Source organism: Pseudophryne corroboree, chromosome 2 (assembly GCF_028390025.1).
Source record: "Pseudophryne corroboree isolate aPseCor3 chromosome 2, aPseCor3.hap2, whole genome shotgun sequence".
NCBI classification, from domain to species: Eukaryota; Metazoa; Chordata; class Amphibia; order Anura; family Myobatrachidae; genus Pseudophryne; species Pseudophryne corroboree.
In genome coordinates, this window is record NC_086445.1 from 821,964,088 (window position 1) to 821,991,363 (window position 27,276).

General features: G+C 44.5%; 1 protein-coding gene across 1 annotated transcript in view; it reads right to left on the reverse strand.

Moving 5' to 3' along the window:
* IL1RAPL1 (interleukin 1 receptor accessory protein like 1) overlaps nt 1–27,276 on the reverse strand; it is a 1,997,981-nt gene that overhangs the window by 750,815 nt on the left and 1,219,890 nt on the right. Inside the window, exon 5 of the mRNA XM_063955696.1 lies at nt 15,362–15,515. Within this exon, the coding sequence (XP_063811766.1) occupies nt 15,362–15,515 (154 nt within the window). The remainder of the gene's footprint in view (nt 1–15,361; nt 15,516–27,276) is intronic.

The window sequence follows — 27,276 nt, forward strand, 5'->3', positions numbered from 1 at the left end:
ATCCATTCGCACAGCCGATCGCAAGAAGATTGACAGGAAGAAAGCATTTATGGGTGTCAACTGACCATTTTCAGGGAGTGGTTTGGTTTGCAGGATGGGTGTCTAACGTCATTTCTGGGACCGGACAGGCTGAAGTGATCGCAGCGGCTGAGTAAGTTCTGAGCTACTCAGAAACTGCACAAAACTTTTTTGTAGTTCTTGGCTGCACATGTGATCGCACACTTGCAAAGCAAACATACATTCCCCTATAGGCGGCGACTATCTGTTCGCAGTGCTGCAAAAAATAACTCGGATTGAACCCCATATTCTGTGTGGTTGGAAGCTAGCATCTCTGGTACACTGTGAGTGGCTTTTCGCTGCAATGCAACTAAGGGGTTTATTTACAAAGCACCAAAATGTAAAACCCACCTCTTTTGAGTGTGTTTGTGAACAAAATTTAAAAGGGCAGTTCTTTCACTATACTCAAACACAACTCAGAAAGCACTTAGTCCAGGGGTGTCCAAACTTTTTGCAAAGAGGGCCAGATTTGGTGAGGTGAAAATGTGTGGGGGCTGACCAGATACATAAATGTCCCCAGCAGTGCTGCCAGATACACAAATGCCCCAGTGCTGCTAGATGCACATTAAATGCCCCCAGAAGTGCTGCCAGATACACAAATACCCCCACAGTGCTGCCAGATACACATTATATGCCCCCACAGTGCTGCCAGATACACATTATATGCCCCCAGCAGTGCTGCCAGATATACAAATGCCCCCAGTGCTGCCAGATACACATTATATGCCCCCAGCAGTGCTGCCAGATACACAGATGCCCCCACAGTGCTGCCAGATACACATTATTTACCCCCAGCAGTGCTGCCAGACACGGATTATATGCCCACACAGTGCTGCCAGATACACATTATATGCCCCCAGTAGTGCTGCCAGATACACAAATGCCCCCACAGTGCTGCTAGATACACATTATTTACCCCCAGCAGTGCTGCCAGACATACATTATATGCCCCCAGTATTGCTGCCAGATACACAAATGCCCCCAGCAGTGCTTCCAGATACACAATCCCCCATCAGTGCTGCCAGATACACAAATGCCCCCAGCAGTGCTGTCAGATACACATTATATGTCCCCAGTATTGCTGCCAGATACACAAATGCCCCCAGCAGTGCTTCCAGATACACAAATACCCCAGCAGTGTTTCCAGATACACAAATCCCCCAGCAGTGCTGCCAGATACACAAATGCCCCCGCAGTGCTGCCAGATACACATATGCCCCCAGTGCTGCCAGACGCAAATGCCTACAGTGCTGCCAAATACACAAATGCCCCCAGTGCTGCCAGATACAAAAATGCCCCCAGTACCAGATACACATTGTATGTCCCCAGCAGTGCTGCCAGATACACAAATGCCCCAGCAGTGCTGCCAGCTACACATTATATGTCGCCACGGACGGTGCTGCCAGAAACACATTATATGCCCCCCAGTATTGCTGCCAGATACACAAATGCCCCCAGCAGTGCTGCCAGATACACAAAGCTGCCAGCAGTGCTGCCAGATACACATTATATGCCCCCACAGTGCTGCCAGATGCACAAATGCCCCCAGTGCTGCCAGATACACAAATGCCCCCAGTGCTGCCAGACACAAATGCCTACAGTGCTGCCAAATACACAAATGTCCCCTGTGCTGCCAGATCCAAAAATGCCCCCAGTGCCAGATACACATTATATGTCCCCAGCAGTGCTGCCAGATACACAAACGCCCCCACAGTGCTGCCAGATACACATTATAATCACCCCCATGCCTACAGTATATGCTTGGTGCCTATTTCTTCCCACCCCCTACCTTTTTATATACAGTTTATGCTTAACACCCTCCATTCCCCTTACAATACATCTTTTTTTTATCATGATGCCATGCACTATTTTAACATACTTTTTATGGCGCTGAGTGTGGCTAGTGGCTGGATGCTGTTCTTCCAGGAAGTGAGATTCCTTAGCAAGCAGCAGCGCTGCTCTCCGCATGCTGCGATCTCTGCTTGCAGGGGTAGCAGGTGGAGCCGGCCAGGTCAAGCAGATTAGGGATCCAGTGGTCAGCCGATGCGCTGATAGCGTTTTAAGGCCAGCTTCTTCAAAACGGCGGAAGCTGGGGGCAGTTACCTCACCTCCCTAAATAGGGGCTGTCACCCCAGATGCTGCCATGTGAAGGGAGATGGAGCCCAGAGGTTAAGGGCTCCTCTGGGGAGGAGTAGTTAAGGGACAATGCTGCTGCTGCTCTGCTAGCCTAGAAGCCCGGCACTGAGTGCGTTGCAGCTTACCCTCAGCCTGTACTCTGCCTGGGGCTGCACGGCTGCCTACAGAATCAGAAGGGTCTGCTGGTGCTGGCGCTGTGTGTTACGGGGGGGTGATCGCCATTATCACCCCCTGCTGGAGCCACCAGTGCGCTGCGAGCAGAGGGAAATGTGAGCACGGGCCGCAATTGGCCCCCATGCCGGACTTTGGACATGCCTGACTTAGAATATGTAATAAACTATGCACTTGCTCATAGATTTCCCCACTCAATATGTACCGCAGTGCCAGTAACAAGGTGCTGACCCTCAATTAAAATATACCAAACCGAGAGAAGGAGCACCACCCATAAAAAAAGGGTGTTTAGTTAAAATTAATTATACATAAAAAATATTTTTGGCAAATCTGGCCTCACATAGGCAACAGACAACATAAAATTAAGACAATTATAAAAATTAACAGGTAACACACTCAGTGTAATAATCAAAACAGAAGCTGAACAAGCAAAATAAAAATAACTTTTTTTAAGTCTCTATAGAAGCTCCTTATATAAGAAGCAAATAGCAGAATGGAATTTGCAGCACTTTCTGTGTTACTTTCAAAGTAGCAATAAATCTGTAACTTTTCTGTATTCAATCTTCGTTACTTAATATCCATCCATGCATCTTTAAATAGTTTAGATGAAAATAGTTCTCCCAGCAGATAAATATTAGAGCACTTATCCACACAGTCATAATTATGCACCTTCTTAATTTACGGATTAATTTGGTAAAAGGCAGAATGTTCTTATTGCATTCCTCTCCAGGACTTATATAGATTTAATTGCACCGTATTTGTATGGGTACACAAATTATCAGCACTGTTGCTCTTTGGTATGGCCAATACTGCATGTTTTGCTCGGCCAGGCCACGATGCACACAGGCCCTCATTCCGAGTCGTTCGCTCGGTATGTTTCATCGCATCGCAGTGAAATTCCGCTTAGTACGCATGCGCAATATTCGCACTGCGACTGCGCCAAGTAATTTTACAATGGAGATAGTATTTTTACTCACGGCTTTTTCATCGCTCCGGCGATCGTAATGTGATTGACAGGAAATGGGTGTTACTGGGCGGAAACAGGCCGTTTTATGGGCGTGCGGGAAAAAACGCTACCGTTTCCGGAAAAAACGCAGGAGTGGCCGGGGAAACGGGGGAGTGTCTGGGCGAACGCTGGGTGTGTTTGTGACGTCAAAACAGGAACGACAAGCACTGAACTGATCGCAGATGCCGAGTAAGTCTGAAGCTACTCTGAAACTGCTAAGTAGTTTGTAATCGCAATATTGCGAATACATCGGTCGCAATTTTAAGAAGCTAAGATTCACTCCCAGTAGGCGTAGGCTTAGCGTGAGCAACTCTGCTAAAATCGCCTTGCGACCGATCAACTCGGAATGAGGGCAACTGAGCAGCGTTGTTACTCACTCCCAACTTGTGCTGTGCTCTGCCATCTGTAGACTTGGGCAATGCTCTGCCATCCCTGTTGTCCTCAGGAGCTGTGATAAGGTTGTATCAGGTTGTGGTCCCAGTGATACGGACCCTGTGCATCAAAGCTTGTCCACAGCTTTCAGATTTGTCACCTGGGGGCATGGGCTAACGTGTTTCTAAGCCTACCATGATAGAATGGCTGTTTCTGTATTCCCGGGACCACAGTGACTGCATCCCACTTCAGCTAGGAAATATATTTGGATGATTAAATACATAACCACCAGAATATTAAAGAGAAACTCATTAAAAAAGGAGATTTATGGTAAGATTTATCATTGTTAAATCTCTTTCTGCAAGGTACACTGGATTCCACAGGATATAACATCGGGGTTTAGAGTTGGATCTTGATCCGAGGCACCAACAGGCTAAAGCTATGACTGTTCCCAAGATGCACTGAACCGCCTACTCTATATCCCCGCCTCCAGGCACTGGAGCTCATTTTTTTTAACAAGTCCAATGCAGTAGCAGGTAAAAGAGATGACAGTAGTTAGCAGCCACATATAACCACATTCTCATGACAACAGAAGATACCAGCGGCTAATGCCATACAAACCCAAAGAAGCTAAGTGCATCAGGGTGACCCAAAGAAGCTAAGTGCGTCAGGGTGGGAGACCTGTGGAATCCAGTGTACCTCGCAGAAAGAGATTTAACAATGGTAAGTTTTACCATAAATCTCCTTTTATGCAGCGGGGTACACTGGTATTCCACAGGGAAAAACATTGGGGATGTTCTAAAGCAGTTCCTCATGGGAGGGGATGCACTATAGCGGGCACAAGAACCTGGCATCCAAAGGAAGCATCCTGGGAGGTGGAAGTATCAAAGGCATAGAACCTGATGAACGTGTTCACTGAGGACCATGTAGCTGCCTTGCACAGTTGTTCTAGGGATGCACCACGGCGGGCCACCCAAGAAGGTCCAATAGACTGAGTAGAATGGGCCTTGATAGTAGCAGGAGCTGGAAGTCCAGCCTGTACATAAGATTGTGCAATTACCACTATAATCCATCTGGCCATGGTCTGCTTTTTTACAGGCTAGCCACATTTGTGAAAACCAAAAAGGACAAAGAGAGAATCAGATCTCCTAAGAGAGGCGGTTCTCTTAACATATATTCGGAGAGCCCGTACAACATTCAAAGACCATTCTTTGGAGGACAAACCAGGAGAGATAAAGGCCGGAACCACAATCTCTTAGTTAAGGTGAAAAGATGATACCACCTTAGGCAGATAACTAGGGTGAGTTCTAAGAACCGCACGGTCATGGTGAAAAATCAGAAAAAGGTGACCGACAGGATAAAGCACCCAAGTCTGAAACCCTTCTAGCAGAGGCAATAGCCAGCAAAAATAAAACCTTAAGCGTAAGCCATTTAAGGTCCACAGACTCAAGAGGTTCAAATGGAGACTCTTGTAGAGCATCCAGAACAACCAACAAATCCCCAGGAGCCACAGGAGGAACATAGGGAGATTGAATCCGTAAAACACCCTGAAAGTATGAACATCAGGAAGAGTTACAATTTTTCTCTGAAACCATACCGACAAGGCTGAAATATCAACCTTTGTGGAGGCCAGACGGAGGCCTAAGTCCAGGCCGTTGCAGAAAGCCAAAAGTTTGGCAGTCCTGAACTTGTACGCATCATAATTCTTAGCCACACACCAGGTGAATTAAAAATTCCAGACCCTACAATAAATCTGAGCCGAAGCCAATTTACGGGCTTTTAACATAGTTTGAATGACCACCTCAGAAAAACCCTTAGCCCTCAGAACTGAAGCTTCAAGAGCCATGCCATCAAAGCCAGTCGGGCCAGATCCTGTTAGACACAAGGGCCCTGAACAAGGAGGTCTGGGCATTGCGGAAGTAGAAGAGGATGCTCTATCGAGAGACCCTGCAGGTCTGAGATCCAATGCCATCTGGGCCATGCTGGAGTGATTAGAAGTAGTAATCCTCCTTCTTGCTTGAACTTCCTTATTACCCTGGGCAGGAGTGCCACTGCAGGTAACACGTACGGCAACCAAAAGTTCCATGGAATTGCCAGAGCATCCACAAACGCTGCTTGAGGGTTCCTTGTCCTTGCTCCAAAGACCGGAACCTTGTGATTGTGTTGAGACGCCATCAGGTCTACATCTGGTAGGCCCCACTTGTCCACTAGGAGTTGAAAGACTTCCGGATGAAGGCTCCACTCTCTGGCATGTACAGTACGTCCTGATGACTGAGAAAGTCCGCTTCCCAGTAGTGATGAGCGGGTTCGGTTTTACTCGGTTTTACTCGGTTTTACTCGGTTCTCAAAACGGCATCTTATTGGCTCACGGATGTCACGTGTTTTGGATAGCCAATAAGATGCCGTTTTGAGAACCGAGTAAAACCGAGTAAAACCGAACCTCGCTCATCACTACTTCCCAGTTGAGGACCCCCGGAATGAATACTGCCGATATGGCTGGCAGATGGCGTTCCACCCATAGAAGAATCTTTGACACTTCCATCATTGCCATGCGGCTTCGAGTGCCACCTTGATGATTTATGTATGCCACCATGGTGGCATTGTGTACTTGAACAAGCCTGTTCTGTACCAGAGGCAGGGCCAGTTTCAGAGCATTGAACACTGCCCACAACTCCAGAATGTTTATCAGAATGAGAGATTCCTCCCTGGTCCACCGACCCTGAAGAGAGTGTTGCTCCAACACCGTGCCCCAACCCCGCAGACTGGCATCTGTCATTTGGAGGACCCAGTTGGAGATCCAGAAGGGACGACCCCTGCTCAATCATTGGTCCTGGAGCCACCAGCTCAGAGACAGATGAACTTCCGGAGTCAAGGAAATCATGTGACACCTGATCCAGTGAGGCAGGCCATCCCACTTGGAAAGGATTAACCGCTGCAGAGGGCGAGAATGAAATTGAGCGTACTCTACCATGTCAAAAGCCAACACCATGAGGCCTAGTACTTGCATCGCCGAGTGTATCGATACACAAGGGCGAGAAAGGAAGCATCGTGTCTTGAAGTTTCAGGACCTTCCCCGGAGACAAGAACAACCGTTGGTTATGTGTGTCCAGTAACGCCCCCAGGTGTACCATACTCTGAGCAGGAACCAGCGAGGATTTCTTCCAATTGATGAGCCACCCATGGGCTTGCAGGAATTGAACTGTCAGATCCAGATGATGGAGTAAAACCTATGGGTAGTTTGCCAGGATCAACAAGTCATCCAGATACGGCAGGATCCTGATACCCTGACAGCGTAGAAGGGCAGTCATGACCACCATGACCTTGGTGAAGATTCGCGGAGCCGTAGTCAGTCCAAAAGGCAAGGCCTGGAATTGATAATGTAGGTTGCCAATAGCAAACCGCAGATATTGCTGATGCGACATGGCAATAGGTATATGTAGGTAAGCATCCTGTATGTCCAGGGATACCATATAGTCCTTTGGCTCCAAGGCCAAAACAATAGAGCGAAGAGTTTCCATACGGAATTTGGAAACCTTCACAAATTTGTTCAAAGACTTGAGGTTTAGAATGGGTCATGAGGTTCCATTCGGCTTTGGACCTAGGAACAGTGTTAAATAGTACCCCGTGCCTCTCTGAGCCAGAGGCACCGGCACTATCACTCCTGTTTCCAGGAGGGATTGTACCACCAAATGTAGAGTTTTTGGTATTAACGGATCCGAAGGGATATTTGTTGAGCAAAACTGGTGAGGGGGATGTTTCTTGAAAGAGATGGCATATCCGTGAGTGATGACTTCCCTCACCCAAGTGTCTGAAGTGGTCTGTAACCATACATGGGTGAACCGCAGAAGTCGGCCTCCCACCCTGGGGTCTGATGGGCAGCCCATGAATGTTTAGGTTTGGGCTTAGATGTTTTGGAAGTGCGAGCCTGTTTCGGGTACGCCTGACCCTTTGCTTTACTTGTAGGTCGAAAGGAACAAAAGGTGGTACTTTTAGCCTTTGGAGCCGAAGGATTAGTACTAGGCAGACATGCAGTTTTAGCAGACGCTAAGTCAGCAACAATCTTGTACAGATCTTCCCCAAATAAGATGTTTCCCTTAAAAGGGATCACCTCCAAGGTCTTTTTAGAGTCCAGATCCACAGACCAGGACCGCTACCACAGAATCCGGTGAGCCAGAATGGACATAGTAGACACTTTGGCTGCCAGCACACCGACATCAGAGGCCGCCTCCTGTATGTAATGAGAGGCTGTGGTAATATATGAAAAACACTGTCTGGCATTATCAGAAAAATTAGAAGGTAGCTCCACTTCAACTTCTTGAACCCAGGCTTCAATAGCTTTTACAGCCCAAGAAGCCGCTATGGTAGGTCTATGCACAGCACCCGCAAGAGTGTAAATAGACTTCAAGCAACCCTCCACATGCTTATCCGTTGGTTCCTTCAGAGAGGTGACGGTAGTGACATGCAGAGTAGAAGACACCACCAAACGTGCAACATGTGAGTCCACCGGAGGTGGTGTTTCCCAATTTTTACTTAACTCTGCAGCAAAGGGATAATGAGCTAGCATCTTTTTAGACAGGGAGAATTTCTTTCCTGGAGACTCCCAGGATTCCTGACGTATGTCAACTAAATGGCCAGAATGTGGCAAAACTAATTTAGTAACCTTCTGATGTTTGAACTTATCAGGTTTCTTAGACGTATCTGGAGGATCAGTTTCATCATTGATCTGAAAATTCAGTTTGATAGCCTCCAATAGGTCAGGAACATCCACATGTGTTGTAGATTCCCCATCAGAAGCATCTGCATCAGTGTCTGATGGGTCAGTATATATGCCATCTTCATCGGATGAAGTATCCGAAACATGCGTGTACTGTGAGGAAGAAATGGCCCGCTTAGATGACCAATTGGTCCTAGTGGGGCGAGGGTCAGGATTTTGTTTAACCAATGACTGATTTAACTGCTGTAACTGAGTCGACAGAGAATCCACCCATGGTGGATTTACAACAGGGACAATATGTGATTGCACAGGAACAGGAGGTCCCACAGGGGGCACAAGTCTTGTTACTAGCATAGTCAGTAAATTAGTAAAAGCAGCCCAAGGTGGGTCTTGATGTGCCACAGGTGCTGCTGGCTGACCGAGGGGTACAGAACCCCCCATACCTGGACCCTCAGCTGGATTTTTTTCCTCAGATAAATCTGCAGCGTGATGCAGACATTATTGGAGAATGTAGCTCTAGGGCGTAACAGTACAATATAGCCAGACAAAGTACCTGACAAAAACCCCCTGTGAAGTGTGATTGCAAATGCAGATCACAAACAGATGATTTAAGAAGTATATGGTAACTGAAATACACAGAGAAAAATACCAAACAGTATATCCTGTGAAACACTATATATACTGTATAAGAAAAAAGAAGAGGGGACAAGCGCCTGATGGTGCAGTAACTTCACACTTAGTTAAGTGACTCAACAACACTTATATATGTAACCAGCGTACCAGATGATGGATTTTATATCATGCACATCAAATACTGTAACTTTGGTCTTCAGTCTGTCACAGCATAAGGGATCTAAAATCAGCAAACATAAAATACACCCCTCATAGTGCAGTATTAACGTGTTAAATTCAATGGATATTCAACACCTCAGTAGGTATTATGCGTACCAAATAGTTGAAATAGTCAAGCATATCACAAGGGGTCCTTATGCTCCAATTTGTAGTTTACAGCACAGAGTGATCTATAATCAACAAGCATAGAATACACTCCTCATCGTGCAGTATCAACTTGTGCAATACAGGGGATATTTTGTACTTCAGTAGGTAATATGCGTACCAGACAGTGGAAATAATCAAGCATATCATAAGGGGTCTTTTCCAGGTGTAGCTGACCTCAATTGTGGTGTATTTCACGAGTATTCACAATTCCCATAATAAAAGCGAGGATAGTGCTAACTTATTGGAAAAACTATATATATAAAACCCTGATACACTTAGCCCCCGTCAGGGTACAGAATATAGGGATTGCAATATGCGTGAGATACACGGAATAGGAACCACACAGTAGCAATTGGTACACACAGTCACATATACAACGCAGAAATTATTACAAACAACAATAAAACTGCACTGGACCAGCAATACTAAGTAAAGCTATGTATGTATACAGATATAACAATGCACAGTAAATACTGGATGTACAGTATATCACAGGATACTTGTACTAAATATCCCTGTAGTTATGCACTTGTTCTTAACTAACACTGTCTAAACGACATGTAGAATACTTAAGTGTCCTGTAAATGCACAGCGCTGATGAGGAAGGCGGCTTTACAGAGGAGTCAGTGCCCAGCAGTCCCAGAATCAGCGCAGCTCTGTGTAATGGCGCCCAAACGCTGACAGGGAGTGGGGGATAGAGAGAGATGCAGCTCCAGGGCGGGAACATCTGCTGTAGATGGCGCCTGGGGCTGGGGGAGGGGTTACAGATCAGAGCCTTATCACCTCTGCTGGACTTCACCACTAGGTATTATGGAGCCTATACTAAATGGATTTTAGTAAATCCGACCTGTGCTTCTTGCCCAGGTGGATATAGTGGGGTCCCTGCACGGCCACAGTGTCCACGCCAGCAGCGGGGTCCATCTCCGGAAACCGCGACCGGATTGCGATTTCGGCAGGTCCCACCTGGGGGACACTCTTACCTCCTCCCTATCATGTGGCCACGCGATCCTGGAGAGCAGCGGTGGTATGTGTGCCTGATGAGACCGGAGCGCCTCCGTTGTAAGTACCCAGAAAAACTATGCTCTGCTTTCCCAAGTGTGCTTATCCAGCATATAGTATGCACAGTGATCCCCAATTTAGGCTTATAATTTCAGAACTCTTAATGCTCTGGCCTCAGCACATGCTCAATAAAGCAGAGCGGAGGTTTCAGAACGGGTGGACATACAGTAAGTCCCCACCTGACCACACCCAAATGTAGCTATAGGGCCTAGTTCAGCAATGGAGCCTATAGAATGCATGTTTTCCACCAATATACAGTAGTTAGCACCCACCTAAAGCACATACAGTATTCATGTAAGCACATCGTGCAATTATTAACCAATTATTTAATTCTCAAATTATCCTCTTTCTATAAAGTCTAGTTAGTATAATTTATTATATAAAAAGTCACACTTTGTTCTAGTTTAGTATACAAATCTTAACAATGGTCCTATTACAGTGACTAACTGACTGGAGGATCAATTTAATAGCTGAACATTTACAGAAATTGTATTACCTATGAACAATGCAATTAGGCATTTGATCAAAGTGGAAAAATAATATTTCATTCTGTTTTACAAGTGTAATGCCTTTGTGATTTTCTGATGACTTTTCATTTTTCTCTTCACAGCCTGTAGCATTAGAAGATGAGTAAAATATCTGTTATGGAAACATATACCATAGCAAACTGGCTTATGAATATCTAGAGGATTTATGGCCGTCCCTGCCTAACTGCATATATTATCTGCAGAACACCATAACTGACAGCGAGCTGATATGAATCAAATAAAAATGAACTGAATTTGTTAGCAACAGCATATTAGAATGATCAGGAAAAATATGTATTGATGTGTACCATTTTGTCTAATCACTACACAATAATTAGATTTTCCTAGCCGCAACTTGAATTAATTTTATATACTAGAAAAAAATATGAGCTGATCCTGAAACTGATATCTTTTAGACTATGATTGATCTCTCAAATTTATTTTACAATCTAAAGCAATTGCAGTAATCTGACAGGTGGGTATTACCCACCATTATCAAAGGATCTCCGTTTATTAGTACAACATTGAAAAATAAATAGAATAGCTAGAGCGTATATATCCAATCGTAACTTCCATTTTTCTATACGCTTTATTTCGGTTAGTGATGGATTTGTGGAAATGCTAAAATGTTCTGTGCAGCAAATTGTGAGCTTAGGATGTATTTCAGCTTGTCATAAATAAACTGCTGTCACTGGAAAAAAAGAGTTATTTCTGCAGTGACATCTTAAAATGTTAACACAGCTGATGCATACTTCTGTGAAGAGCACAGGAATACACAAAGCGGAAAAGTGTAATTTAGGGTAGGAGCATAAACCCACAAATCCACTATTGCTTTATACATTTTTTATTTGTTGTGCTGTATTTTAACTGTACTTGTACTTCTATTGTCCTTTGTTTTTCTGCTATATCAGTTTCACTTTCTGTCATTTTCCTATACAACCCTATGCCTGCCTTTTTTATTCTTATTATTATTCTTATTATTATTATTATTATTCCTTATTTATATGGTGCCACAAGGGATCCGCAGTGCCCAATTAGAGAGTACATAAACAAATAAGCAAAATAAGTAAACAGTGACTTACAGTTCAAGACAATATAGGACAAGTACAGGGTATATAAACATAGTTGCATCAGCAGACGACACTGAAATAAGCATCAAGGAAGCAGAAAACTGAGGGACTTGGTGACATCAAAGGTAGTGTTAAAAAGAAGATAGGTTAAGTAAGAGACGGAAAAGCACATGAGGGAAGAGGGCCCTGCTTGTGAGAGCTTACAGTCTAAAGGGGAGGGTTAAACAGACAGGGGTGACACAGATGAGGTAGAAAGTGAGCGTGGGCCACAGAGGGCTTAGGATGTATCAAGCATCTTATTTTATATGCAATACATTCTGCCACTTATCACATGTACAGCAGTGTTTATTAACTCTCTATGAATGTACATTTGTGCAGTGAGAGCTGTCCTTTGTGCTGTGAGGACTTCCGGGTTTAGGACCCAGGAGTCCTTACTGTGCAAGCGTGGTTATCAGTCTGTGCATGTGAAAGTCGCTGGTGGGTCAGAAATCCCTCTCAGAGGAACTCTGTGGTAAGTAGGCCACATGTTTCTATAGGCATTAACAGATGGTGTTGCCTGTCAGGAGCAAGCTCCGTAAAGTTTCACTGTCCAGAGCTTGATGCATACAGCTCAATGCACTACCATATAATTCTGTGGGGATTACAGTGCCAATGGCCTGCGCATGTGCAAATCGCAGGAGGGTCAGAAATCATTCTCAGGGGAACTCTGTGGTAAGAAGACCATATGCTTCTTTAGCACCTATAGGTGGTGTTGCCTATCAGGAGCAAGCTCCATAACGTTTCATGTTTCAAAGCTTGGTGTATACAGCACATTGCAGCCACATAGAGTTCTGCAGTGTGGGTTGTGGCTAGCTGGTTGTACGGTATACTGTTCATCGGGATCCCAGCTGTCACAATACCGACACTGGGATCCTGGAAGGGGCACCATACCACCACCGATATACCAGCGAGGTAGGTGATTCCCCCTCTAAGGGTGTCCACCGAGCCTGCCGACATTATACTGCTCAGGATGCCGTTGTCGGGATACTGACATCGGCATCCCGGCAGGCGGTAAATTCTACCGAAACTGGTCGTACACTGAAACAACAAACTGAGGATGGGAGGAAGCAGGAAGAATTTTTATCTTTTCTATGTTTCTGTGCTGTTATAAATAGCTCCTGGTAGGTTCTGCCCATACCTGTGTTTGGGGAGGTGAAATAAGTCAAAACAGGGTGAAAAGCTGATGAAATCAGATACTTATCTGTGGTAGTCTGCTTTGTAAATAGCATGTTGCTGTAAAAAGTGCTTTTATCACGGAAGACACATGATTAAGGGCTTTTCAGAGTTCTGTACGTAGAGCCCTGTATGTCAGATTAATATAGTACTTCTAGATTGAAATGTGGCAAATTTGCAATACTTGAAGAATAAAGTCCACAATTTGTTTTTTTTGGGACTAGATTTACTAAGCAGCTAATATTAGTGCTGCTATAATTTTAGTAGCAAAACACAAATTTTAATAAATCCAGTCCTTACTGTTATAAGTTTACAGTCTTGTAAATAAATGCTGAAAATATGTGTCCTACTACACAAACCAATGTTATTGACTCCTCTTAATAATAAACTTGTGTTCACGCCATCAAATATATGCATAGAAAGTCTCATTTATGTTTATTTACCCATTTTCCCAAACCTTAGTCTGCATATACAGTATAAATGTATCTTGTTCAAGAAATGAAAAAACAAGCAGAATCACACTTGTACACAAACCACCCCTTACTATACAATATAGCCAGTAGTTCTGGAATGAATTACTTTCAGACAATACAGGTGACAAAAATCACTCAATAAAGCAGCAAAAAGATATACTTGTCTTTACATGTATTTGGCAAAGTCACAATATATTTTACATTTGACTAAAATACATTAACACTGCAGTTCAGTAATTATATGTGTCATCTAACTCGACAGTTTCTGTACAGTATATAAAATACAAAAAGTTAATTGAACAACATAAACATTTTTGGAAAACACAGAACTCTCTAAGGCTCACCCACTAACTTGAGTTCAAAATTAGGAGCAACATTTGAACTAAACAGCAGCAACCATTGGAACACCAATTTTCCTTGTCTAATATGTACTAAGCAGGTAAAAAGTACACTATCTGCTGATCGATTGCTGAGTGCAACACCTGATCCTGCTTATAATGTTGTAATGAGTCCTTATGGGTTTAGAATAAAGTTACATCTTTGAACTAGTAGTACTTTGTTCATGTATTGTTCTGTTGTTTCCTTGGTGGAGACTCTAGAAGAGAACTTTCCTTCATAAAGAAGCGCCTGATCTGTTGCATAGTAATCTGTTTTCACTAAGGGCCTGAATCAGAATTGGACAGAAATTCAATGCTGCTTCTAAGCAGCTTTGAATTTCCATCCAATTTAATGGAGGAATATGCAGGAGACGACTCAGTAGAAGAGACGCCTCCTGCATTTAGTTGCGATCCCAGCACTGTAATTGTCACGCAGATGGCCAGCTGAGTAAACCTCAGCTTAATCTGTTTAACAATGGAAGGGGGTTCTGCAAGGCCAGGAAGTTTGCATGGTGATATGCAGACCCTTGACTATTCCCTCCCTTAAAATGGGGGCAGCACACCCCAATTTGCAGGAATGCATGCCTCCCCCTGCCCCCTCCACATCCCCAATGCTGCTACCTTTCAATCAGGCAGCGGCAGAGGGGACCTTCAAGCAATATCCCAAAGCCTGTTCTGCACATACATAGAACGGACCTTGCACAATAACAGAAACCCAACAATCAGGATTCTGCATACTGCATCAATCTTGTGTCCATCTTTACATCAGCCCCTTAGTCCCCACCATTATGACTTGTGGAATTGGCAGCTTGATTACTGTTGGCACTTGGGATTTTACATGTCATAATGTTTACATGCAGGCGTGGGCGTTAAACTGGAATAGCTTTTAATGAGCTCAGAATGAGTAATACTTGTGGTTTTCATGTAATTAGCCAACCAATGTGTTATTACATACAAAACTGATGCTTTTCTGCAGCTATGTACAAGACATTACCCACTGTAATATACAATAAACTGATACTCTACCTCATTTGTGATAATTCTAGAATTTTAAATGACTGTACTGTAGTTAAAATTATTCTTAATCAGCTACATTGTTCCAACAAATGTATTTTCAGATTAAACTGAAGAAATCCATGTCTAAAACATTCACATTGATCAAAAAGAAAGAAAGGAATTGTTAAATACCTGTCACTGTTAATTCGGTGGTTCTTCTCACTAAAAAACTTCCATACTTCATTTCGCAGGTGTAATTCCCTATGTCGTCTTCTCTGACTTCCCTGATAACTAGAGTGTCCCTTTTCAAAATTATACTGGGCCTCCATGTTTTTGCTTTGCATTCCTGTTAAAACATACAGTAAAAGTATGCGTAAGAAAGTATAGATGATAAATATTATTATTTCACTGCATCTGATCAACAGTTTCATAATAAACTGTATACAAAGAAAGAACACAATAATTGAATTTTTGTTAAAACCAGTCCATATTAGTGAATTTTAAAGAACTGTACCTGTATATTCTCATTGTGTTAAGTGCTACAATAATTGCTACTCTTGTCAGCAGTCAGCAGTTCACTTCAGTGATGAGGTGGGAGAAACCTAATCAGTCATGAGTCATTTCCAAATATTATGTTCTGGCTTCTTCAACTCACAACCAATCAGAAGCCTCCCTCTCTGAAACTAAACATCACCCTACCTGTGTCAAATTGTTTTATATTTTCACCTCTAAATTCAACCAAATTAGGTTTAAAGAATTTAGACAACATAATAAGTAACATTTAAATTAGTTTGTCGCTATGTCAGTTATAATAACATAATAGAACTTTATTTCACTTTTATAGAGTTTGAAAGTAGTCTATGGCAGGGCATATTAGACAAAAATATTGCATCTTTCAAATTCTTAATGAAAATCTAAAACAATACTCTAACGTGATGAATGTAGTGAAATATGTTTGTTATTTGTTCTTAAATGATTAACCCAATAAATTGTAATCAAGATTTGGTTGAGTCTAGCAAATTACCTGCATAAAAAGGCATTAAATAAACAAAATGAAGCAATATTTTGTTTCTATCATTTTGAATAAGACATTCAGCTATCTTCTAAATCAGGGGTGGGGAACCTCCGGCCCGCGGGCCGTATAAGGCCCGCGAAGCCGTTTGGTCCGGCCCACCAGCTCCTCTCAGTGAGACACGCCACCGCACAGTCCGGCGGCAGCGTGTCTCAGCTGTCACCACACGGAGGAGAGCGCGGCTATTGTCGGGCGGCGGCGGCATGAAGGACTTGAAACCAGCCGCCGGTTCGTGAGCCAATCAGAGCTCGCGGACCGGCAGCCAATCAGGAGGCGCGGCTGCCGGTACGTGACCTCTGATTGGCTCTCGAACCGGCAGCTGGTTTCAAGTCTTACACACCGCCGCCCAACATAGCCGCGCTCTCCTCCGTGTCCCCGCCGAAAGAAGCGGTAAGCAGGACGGGGGGACGGGGACGGGGGGGCATCTGTATACCTGGCACTGTGGGGGGCATTTGTATACCTGGCACTGTGGGGGGGCATCTGTATACCTGGCACTGTGAGGGGCATTTGTATACCTGGCACTGTGGGGGCATCTGTATACCTGGCACTGTGAGGGGCATTTGTATACCTGGCACTGTGGGGGCATCTGTATACCTGGCACTGTGGGGGCATTTGTATACCTGGCACTGTGGGGGCATCTGTATACCTGGCACTGTGGGGACATCTGTATACCTGGCACTGTGGGGACATCTGTATACCTGGCACTGTGGGGGCATCTGTATACCTGGCACTGTGAGGGGCATTTGTATACCTGGCACTGTGGGGGCAATTGTGGATCTGGCACTGCACTATTGGGGGCATATGTGTATCACGTCCCATTTTAACTGGCCACACCCATTTTTTGGGCGCACGCGGGGGCAGACTTGTATGGCCCCCGAAGGATTTTATAAATATCCAAATGGCCCTCGGTAGAAAAAAGGTTCCCCACCCCTGTTCTAAATTATTAGTAGGTCCTGCAAACTTGTTTGTGTTCTGAATCATATAGTAGATTATTTGTTTATCTTTAATTTCCTATAATGTATGAGTTTCAGTAGTATTCATATTGAATATTTAAAAGATGATGTCATCGCTGTATCATCCCAGACTAATTATTACTGATGACATTGTGATAATTGTTATGAATAATTTACAGGAGATTATCAGAGTATAAATCTCAGTCTTGTGATGTATTCGTGGAAAAGGGTTGAAGAAGATAGACTGAATGAATAAATAGAAAACATTGTACGATTGGATAGAAAATAACTCATGAAATACAACCAAATAAACAAGAAATGCCGGAAATAACCATGATTACACAATTTAATGGGAACCATAGGAAATTAGAAAATAGGAAATTAGAAAATCTGTTTAAGAACCATTGGCATATTATACATTTAGACAAATATCTGAAATCATTCATTGGAGATAGGTGGAAGTTTATATACACTAAAGCAGAAAACATAAAACAAAAACTAACAATGAGCTCTCTCCCCGCAAATAATACAAATAACACAAAGAAAACTGAACAAGGAGGCACCTTTCACTGCCTCAACTGTGAAGGATGCAAAAATCAAAGAAATATTAGCTCCAAAAAATTTACCATTTTACTGTAAATAAAATCAATAGCAAGGAGAACATTTTATTATTACAGGTTGAGTATCCCATATCCAAATATCCGAAATACGGAATATTCCGAAATACTGACTTTTTGAGTGAGAGTGAAATAGTGAAACTTTTGTTTTTTGATGGCTCAATGTATACAAACTTTGTTTAATACACACAGTTATTAAAAATATTGTATTAAATGACCTTCAGGCTGTGTGTATAAGGTGTATATGAAACATAAATGAATTGTGTGAATGTAGATACACTTTGTTTAATGCACAAAGTTATAAAAAATATTGTATTAAATGACCTTCAGGCTGTGTGTATAAGGTGTATATGAAACATAAATGAATTGTGTGAATGTAGATACACTTTGTTTAATGCACAAAGTTATAAAAAATATTGGCTAAAATTACCTTTAGGCTGTGTATAAGGTGTATATAAAACATAAATGCATTCTGTGCTTAGATTTAGGTCCCATCGCCATGATATATCATTATGGTATGCAATTATTCCAAAATACGGAAAAATCCGATATCCAAAATACTTCTGGTCCCAAGCATTTTGGATAAGGGATACTCAACCTGTATTATTATTATTATTATTATTATTATTATTAATAATATCCTTTATTTATATGGTGCTACCAGGGATTGGCATCACCCAATTACAAAGTACATTGCATTTTATTTCTGCACATGCTTATAAGGCTACATTTTGTGCCTACTGTATGAACAGTCTTAGCTTGAAACTGTTCGTGTATTATATTTATGTATAGGGGCCAACCATATTAGATCACTTGTATTTTATTTTATTTTTTGTAAATATCTTTTTTCACATGCCTGGACAGTGTAAAATGTGCTAAATAATAGCCTCTCAGAATTGAATTTTGAACTGTATAGAAATATAAATATAGTGTAGTATAGAACACTGCTTGGTGATTATTCAAGGCTGGGTTAGGGGAATATTCAATACAAACCAAGCCATGACTTACAGTAAAGACCAGTATGAGTGCTGGACCTGTTCTGTATCTTTCTATGAGCAGCGGTTACAGTATTGTGCACATTTTTGTAAAATTATTTGATATAGTTTAACATTAAGAAATGACAGATTTTAGTAGCTTGACCATGCCCAACACACCATTTCCTGATTACAACGTTTAAGAGACAATTCATTTATAAAAAATGCTGGTTTACAAAAGCATCGCTACTGTGGGTGCAGCTTTTTTGGGACCCTTACTGCCTCCACAGCCCGCCTCCCCATGCACCCAGTTACTCTGCAGAATAGAACACAGCTTCCTGCTGGGACTGTGTGTGATCAGTGCCAGCATCAGGGTAAGAGGGGCTAAGCATCTCCATCTCGCTGTGCTCCTGTCTCAGCAGGCATTGGAGGAAGGATCGTGATGTAAGTTTGTCATGATGCTCTGTACGCCACTGCACTGCGGTCAGTTTGAACAGGAGCCCACTCTGCTGTCCAACAAGTACTGATGATACAGTAGTTCCCCTTAGTCTCACAAATGTACTTTCTGGGGGCTATTGGGATTATGATGGTCTGGATGCCGCTGTCTGTATTCTGACCGCTGGCATCACGTCCATCAGTATATCATACTGAATCCCTCCTGGCTCATATTGTATGGAGCATGTGGTGTGATAAAAAGTTCCTGGTAGGCAGTCCAGCAACACACCATAAGCTTAGCACAAATGGAAGTAGGTCCAACAGTGGTTCAGAAATTTAAGGCACGGCTACCAGCACAATGCGTTTCAGATGTACTGTATATCATCCTTTTTCAAGTGCATATAGCCATGAATAACCTGGAGCAATATTTAAAGCCCAAATCCAGAAATTTAATTTCTTGTTAACATTCCTGGCTCCCACAGATTGTGTTCCACTGCGGGAGCTGGATCCAGAATTGTGCGTCCTACCAGCCAGTGTATTGACCGTAAGTAGATGCACATGCATTTCTGCCTGTGATGCCACCCCTGGCTCCTGCAGGTTGCAATCCATCAAAGTAGCATTAACCGGAAGTATGCGTTCCACCAGCCGAAAGTGGACATGCATAACGAAGTTCCGTCTATGATGCATTTCATGTTCACTGGCCAATTGTGGATCCGGGGGATGGTTCCTTGATAGCTTAGAATTCCAAGAACACAGAAGTGGTGCTGTGGTGACCATATTATGTGTTCCAAATATATGAGACTTGGTGATGATCAAGTTATGCATTAATTCCAAGTTGCCCTTTAGTTTCTACCATGGTAAGTTGTATTCCCATGAAATCTTTCCCTCATGGCAACATTGTAATCACATCAAATAATCCATTAGAACATGTAAATAACAAAATATAATAGATTTGTAAGATGGCGCTGAGGAAGGCTGCCATGATGCTGCTGCTCTCCCTTTTTTTGTGTGTGTGTTGTCCCGTCCCTGCTGCCCTCGTCTCCTATTCCAGGGACGAGCTACTGGCGCTTCATGCCTCGGCAGCCCAGGGACACACCTCAGGGTGCTTGGAAGCCCTGGGAGCCTTGCTGAATGGCCGCGGGTGCTGGGAGACTGCTGCCGGCGTGGCTGCAGCCCTGTGCGGGACTGTCAGTGCGGCCGCAGATGGCACGGGAGTACTCGGGCGGTGCCTGGCATGAGAGTGGGCTGTGATGGGCCTGGAGACCCCATCCAGTGGCCCAGCCAGAGCGGGAGATTTGACGCCGAGTGGAGGAGCAATGCCTCGACATGCTGCAGCAGCAAGGGAACTGGAAGTCGCGGCCACCTCTGACCCTGGAAGTGCCTGCGGTGACGTGGACTCCAAGACCCCCACTCATCTCCGTGGCGCAGCGGCCTGCAGAGCGAGGACAAAGGATGCCCACAGCCAAGCTGCTTCCAGCGGGGAGGCACAGAGGTGGAAACGGCATTTGGACCAGAGGGACCTGCCGGAGCCACCAGGTAACCATGTGGACTCAGGCCTGGAGGCTCTCAGCAGGGAGGCCTGGTCAAAATGGTGGCGGCTGGCTCAAAGGGGTCTGGTGTGGCCATCAGGGGATCAGGATGATTCGGGGTGCTACCAGACAGGGGGCCTGGAGATGGTGGGGCCGGCTCAGGGGGAGTCATAGGGGTCACCAGAAGTGCGGGCTTGTGACATCCAAGTGAAGGCCACTGGGGACTTGGCGTGGAAGCACCACAGAGGTACGCATGCAGGGGCTCTTGTTAAGTGGTGGTGGTTCAGGTCAGCTCTCCCAGTGGTTGTTCTGGCCAATGTATGCTCTCTATCCAATAAAATGGATGAACTGCAGATGCTGTTAAGTAGCTCCAAGGCTGGCATCTCTGGTTCGGCTGCCCTATGCTTCACAGAAACCTGGCTCAGTGAGCGTGTGCCTGACGATTCCCTGTCCTTGCCGGGTTTTTGCTTGTATAGGGTGGACCAGTTAGTGTGGTTTTGCTCGGCCTCAACTCACGACAGGAATAGACTACAACAAATAGTAAGGGCAGTTGAAAAAACCATAGGGGCAAATCTCCCGGCAATAGAGGACATCTACCGGGTCTAGGGTTAGGAAATGGGCGGAAAGGATCATCGATGACCACTCCCACCCCACTCATTACCTGTTCCAGTGGCTGCCATCAGGAAGACAGTACAGCCTTCCACTCATGAGAACTGCTAGACACAGGAACAGTTTCTTTCCCCAAGCGACTATCTTGATCAACTCGACACTTGCTTAGTCTATAAATTTTCGCACTCGAACCATGTATTCAATCATCCATTATGTTCCCTTCTCTATGTTTATGTCACGTTGTTGTTGTTTTTTCTTATTTTTCTCTTTTCTTTTTTCTGACTGGGAGCTGTGGTTATCGGAAACAATTTCCTTGTGTATTATGTACTGATATACTTGGCAATAAAAATTATTCTGATTCTAATAAAACTGGTTAAATTACACATAAAAACATGTATTTATATGTAATTTAACCAGTTTTATTAATCTTCTATTTTTCTATTTACATGTTCCAATTGATTGGACCCAGTGAGGCAACTGGACTGGAACTGAAGATTGTCACTAGGAACAATTCCCTGAATAACCAGGCTTGAAATTAACCAGAATGGGACTAGACTAAGGACAGCACAGAGTGGTTGCTGTACTTCAGCAGAGGCAATTTGTACTGGAAAATTGAGCTAGTCAGTAAGTTCCTTTTATGGTATTGAGTGTTCACTTATTGGAAACTGCGATCAGCTGGTCTGGGAGCAGTGCTCTGAATGGCTGAGGAAAGTCAGGTGAGTGATTCCAACATAAAAGTATAAACTGAGTGCAACTAATCATAATGTAGTATAATAAAATAAAATAAACCCTGTAATCTCCTTTTGAGGACAATATTTCTGCTCCTATAAATCATCTCTGAATACTCTCAAGTAAAGAGTTTTTTGTATTAAGGAATAAAGCAATAAAAAGAGCACAATATTGACCACGTAAAAATCAAATCAATTTATTACACACAATAAAAATATGTATATTTCATTAAGATCAGTGCAACATAGTAAATTAGATAATCAGAGCGATCCTAATACTTTCCAGGGTATACATATAATAAAACTTAAAAAAATTGTGTTTTGGATGGAACTCTGGTATACAGCCAGTGCAACAGAATGCTGAGTGAAAGCAGACTGCTGTGGAGAGACACACCTTGGATCAGCCATAGGATGCTAAGAGCATTGTGCAGGGACAGCGTAAACAGACCTCACTGTTGGGAGTATTGGCAAGTGCGAGCATTCCTCACTGCCAGGGCCGGATTAACAATGGGACAGATGGAGCTGCAGCTCCAGGCCTCCCATTGAAAATAGGCCTATAGAGTTCCCTGCAGAGCAGCCAGCGTTGACAGGAAAAATATTTTCCTGTCACCACCAGCCCAACTAACTCACAGCCTGGCCACCAGAAATAACATCACTGACCCCTGCCGGCCGAGAGAAGCCCCTCCTGCACCAGACGCCCCTGGACTCTACCTAACAACCAGCTCAATGACCTGTCCCTTGATGTCAGAAGCTCCAGCTGATTAATTATTCCCGCATTGGGCAGAAGGGGTGTGTGTGATTCAGGTGCTCTGCATTCCCGTGGCAGCCGGAGGGGTCCAGGTGCTCAGTGTTCCGCGGCCAGCTCCAAGTGCCGTGGTGGGGAGATGGGTGCAGCTTCTGCTCTAAGCTGCTACAAGCGGCACGTGTTCAAGCGGTGGTGAAAGGGCTGGGGCTCAGTGCTTTGTTTTCCCACAGGAGTGGTGGGTGTCCGGGTGTTCAGTATTCCCACAATGGGGGGTCACTGTGTTCAGAGATCCTGCTGCATGAGGGGCATGCTCTGTTATCCTGGGGGTGGGGCTGCTGCTCATATGGCTGCATGTGGCTAGCTCTGAGTAGATACATGGTGGAATGATGGGTGCTGCTTCTGCTCAGCTGCTACAAGTATGATTGCTTGTTGTGGACTAAGGATAGCCACATAGTGCCGGCAGATACTGCATTATTACTGATTAACTGGCCAGTTCCGGATCTGGGCAGTCAGAATGGCAACACCGGAATCCCAACATTATTTGGAATACCGACAATGGCGTCCCAAATAGGGGCACCATCCCAGCGCCCGAATCCGAACAGCCAAGATGTTGAATGAACATCAACGCAGGACAGGTAAGCCATGTGGGGAGGAGGTTAGGTGTAGGCTGCGGGGGAAGGGTTAAGTTGCGCTCCAGGAGGGAGGGGGGTTTAGGTCTAGGCTGCGAGGGGGGGGTTATATTTAGACTGCGGAGAGGGGGGGGGGCATTTAGGTTTAGGCACCCTCCAGGGAGGGTTAGTGTTAGGCTGCCAGGGAGGGGCGGGAGTTAGGTTTAGGCTGGGGTGAAGGTCTTCCCCTGTTGGGATTCCGATCATCAGGATGCCATGGTCGGTATACTGACAGATGGCATCCCAAATGCTGGCAAATCAGTACCAACCCGCCAGTTTGTATTGATGCTTCAGTAATGGAATCATACCTGGATTTAAAGTAACCAGTATTTTTTTTTAAGAAAGGAGCTTGAAATACAAAAGTGTTGCAGCATATTAAAGAGTCATTTAAATTAAAATAATATGTATGTATATATTATGGGACCTGGAAAAAGTGTAGCAGGACCCCAATTTGTGCAGGGTAGGAGGTGTGGGTAGATAACATAGTGATGTAGTGTTGGGAGGTGGTTTGGGCAGGCAAGGTACGGTGATGTAATGTGGGAAAGTAGCCTAGTGATATAGGGCCTAATTCAGACCTGATCTCTGTTGTGCGAATTTGAAAGGTGGCCAATTATCGATAGACTGCGCATGCGTACGGATAATAATGTGCAGGTGCGAGGTCAAACTGGGAAAGAAATAAGCTTTTTTTTATCGCTAGGCATACACAGATTGATTGACAGGAAGTGGACATTTGGGGGTGGTAATTGACCATTTTCTGGTAGTGTCAGGAAAATGCAGGCGTTCCCATGCGTTTTTAGGGAGGGTGTGTGACGTCAGCTCCGGACCCAATCAGCTTGAATCTTTCGCACTGTAGGAGTAGGTCCTGGGCTACGCACAGACTGGAAAAAACATTAGATGGTGAGTGAGTTGTGAATGGATTTGCAACTGGACGGTATTTGCAAAGCTTTTCGCACGGCATATGCAGACTTGTACAGGGAGGTTTTTCACTCTGTCCGGGTGGTGACTATCTGATTGCAAACCTCTGCAAACTCACAGAGGAGTGATCAGGTCTGAATTAGGCCCATAGTGAGGGAATATAGTGTAAGTAGGTATCATAGGGATGTGGTGTTGATCAGAGAGCTCTCTCCTCCGGTTAGCTCCTGCTCTGTGACCCCGTTTAGCTGTGCTGTAGACTGGTACCTCACCTCGCATATGAGAGACCTGTTACAGTACAACTGATCTGAGTCACAGAGCATGAGCTCGGCGACCAGATGACTGGAGGAGAGAGTTCACCGGGCAAGCGGAGGTGGGTGTGGGTGGGGGATAGCCAGTGTCAGCACATGTGCTGTACAAATCTTGGTATTTTTCTCGAAAAATACCCTGAGAATTGTTGTAACAGGATTCACAGGGACAGAGCTTTCTCGCAAGCTCAGTCGCTGTATGTGATAATTGATACATCCCTGTGATGTATTCAATTAACGCAATACGATTGTGGTCAAATGTATCACACCCGCATCTCGGATGTGGATTGTGTTAAATATGCCCCATAGTGTGGAGATGGTCTATTTACTAAGCCTTGGATGGAGATAAAGTGGACGGAGATAAAGTACCAGCCAATCATCTCCTAACTGCCATGTCACAGGCTATGTTTGTAAAATGACAGTTAGGAGCTGATTGGCTGGTGCTTTATCTCTGTCCACTTTACCTCCATACAAGTTCTTAGTAAATAGACCCCACTGTGAAGTGATGTAGTGTGGGGAGGGTGTGCAGTGATGTACAGTAGTATGCCACCACACCCCCTGCCCACACAGGGAGAAATTCTCTGTGACGCTAATCACATCCAGTGTGCTGCAACAGTAGGCCCTTCAAAAATGTCAGCTCCAGGCCAATGTGGACCTTAATCTGGCACTGCTCACCGCCAGCCAAGACAACACAACGTTAAAAGATATGTTTAAAACTCTGGGGCATGACGATGATATCACGGCATCCTGACTAGGATCACAATCCTGGTACTGGAATCCTGACCACCAGGATCCCAAACAAGTATTTGCTGGACCGTCATAGAGGCAAGGCGTGCAGGGGTGTGGGGAGGGTTATAAATTGTGGGGGGAGGGTTAGGCTATTGGGAGGGGGCAGTTAGGCCATGAGGGGAGGAATGGTTTAGGCTGTGGGAAGAAACAGGTAGGTATAGGCACCACTGGGGAGTGTTAGGGTTAGGCTGTAGGGGGGTACTTTTAGGCTGTGGGAAGGAAACGTCTACCAGATGGAAGAAGAGAGAAGATGCAATGGTTAGGATGATAACAATCATGTACAACGCTATTTCCTTTGTGGAGGCAGTTATCAACATAGATATCATTAATTGATGGTAGCTCACAGCCAATAATACTCATAGCTCTGTGTACAACATGCTCCAATAGCTTCCGCCTACCCTTGGAGCTGTTGCTGTACCAAACTACAATATATTATGTCAACACGCTTTCAACAAATGATAAAAACTAACCAAATTTGCCCTGTATAAGTTTGCAGCATGCAATTTCCTAAGGAAGAATAGGCACTGCTGGGCTTTCAGTTTCTCCACAATACACGCAAAATTAGTTGCCCAAGACAAGTTATCTGAAATAATAGTGCCCAAGAGTTTAAAATCTATAACTTTCTTAACCACTAATTTCTCAATAGTTAAAAGAACCAGCTCAGATCTCCCCTAACTCCTGAAATCCATAATTATCTCTTTGTTTTTTTTCAGATTCAAGACTAATTTATTGCTGTTGCTCCATTTGACTAAGGACTCAACTTCATCACGGTGCGCCCTCTAGTTACCGTCCGAGATGAGCCCCACAACAGTGATGTCATCAGCAAACTTGTTGATAGAATTTGTTTTACCCTGGGGAATGCAATCATGGGTGAACAAAAAAAATAAAAGGAAACTTAAAACACAACCCATTTTAATTGTTGTGCCCTATTAATTAAAAAATCTAAAATCCAGCTGCATAAAATCACAAACAATCTCACATTTTGTAATTTGGAAATCAAAGTGGATGATCGGGGAGAAGCAGAGGGTGACAGTGGGAGATGCTGTGGGTGAAATAGAGGCAGGTGTTGATCAGGGAGTCAGTGGGTAATGGAGACATAGAGGGTGACAGGAAGAGGCAGTGGGTGACTTGGGAGTCATTGGTTAACAGAGAGGTAGAGGATGACAGGGTGAGGGTGACAGGGTAAAGGAGGCACATGGAGGCAGTGGATAACAAGGGAGAGGCAGTTCATGACTGAGGAGTAGGGAATTGGTTGCAAGAGGCAGTGGGTGCCAGGAAAAGGCAAAGGGTGACACCAGAAGACAGAGGGTGACAGGGAGTGGCAGTGGATGACAGTGAAAGGAAGTGAGTGACAGTGAAAGGCAGAGGGCAACATGAAGAAGTTACTAGCACAAGGCAGTGGGTGGCAACAGATGGCAGTGGGTGACCAGGTGAGGGTAACAAGAAGGTCGTGAGTGATGGGGAGAGGCACTGGGTGACAGGGCGGGACAGTTTGTGATAGTGGAAGGAAGACGGTGACAGTGGAAGGCATGGATGACATAAAGGGGCAGTGGGTGACAGGGGAAGGCAGAAGGTTACAGGGAGAGGATAGTGGGTAACAGTGGAAGGCAGTGGGTTCCAAGTGAGGCAGTGGGTGACAAGGGAAGGCAAAGGATGACAGGGAGAGGGTGACAAGAAGATAGTGGGTGACGAGGAGAGGCACTGGGTGACAGAGAGAGGGAGTGGGTGACAGGGGAAGGCATAAGGTGACAGGGAAAGGATGTCATGG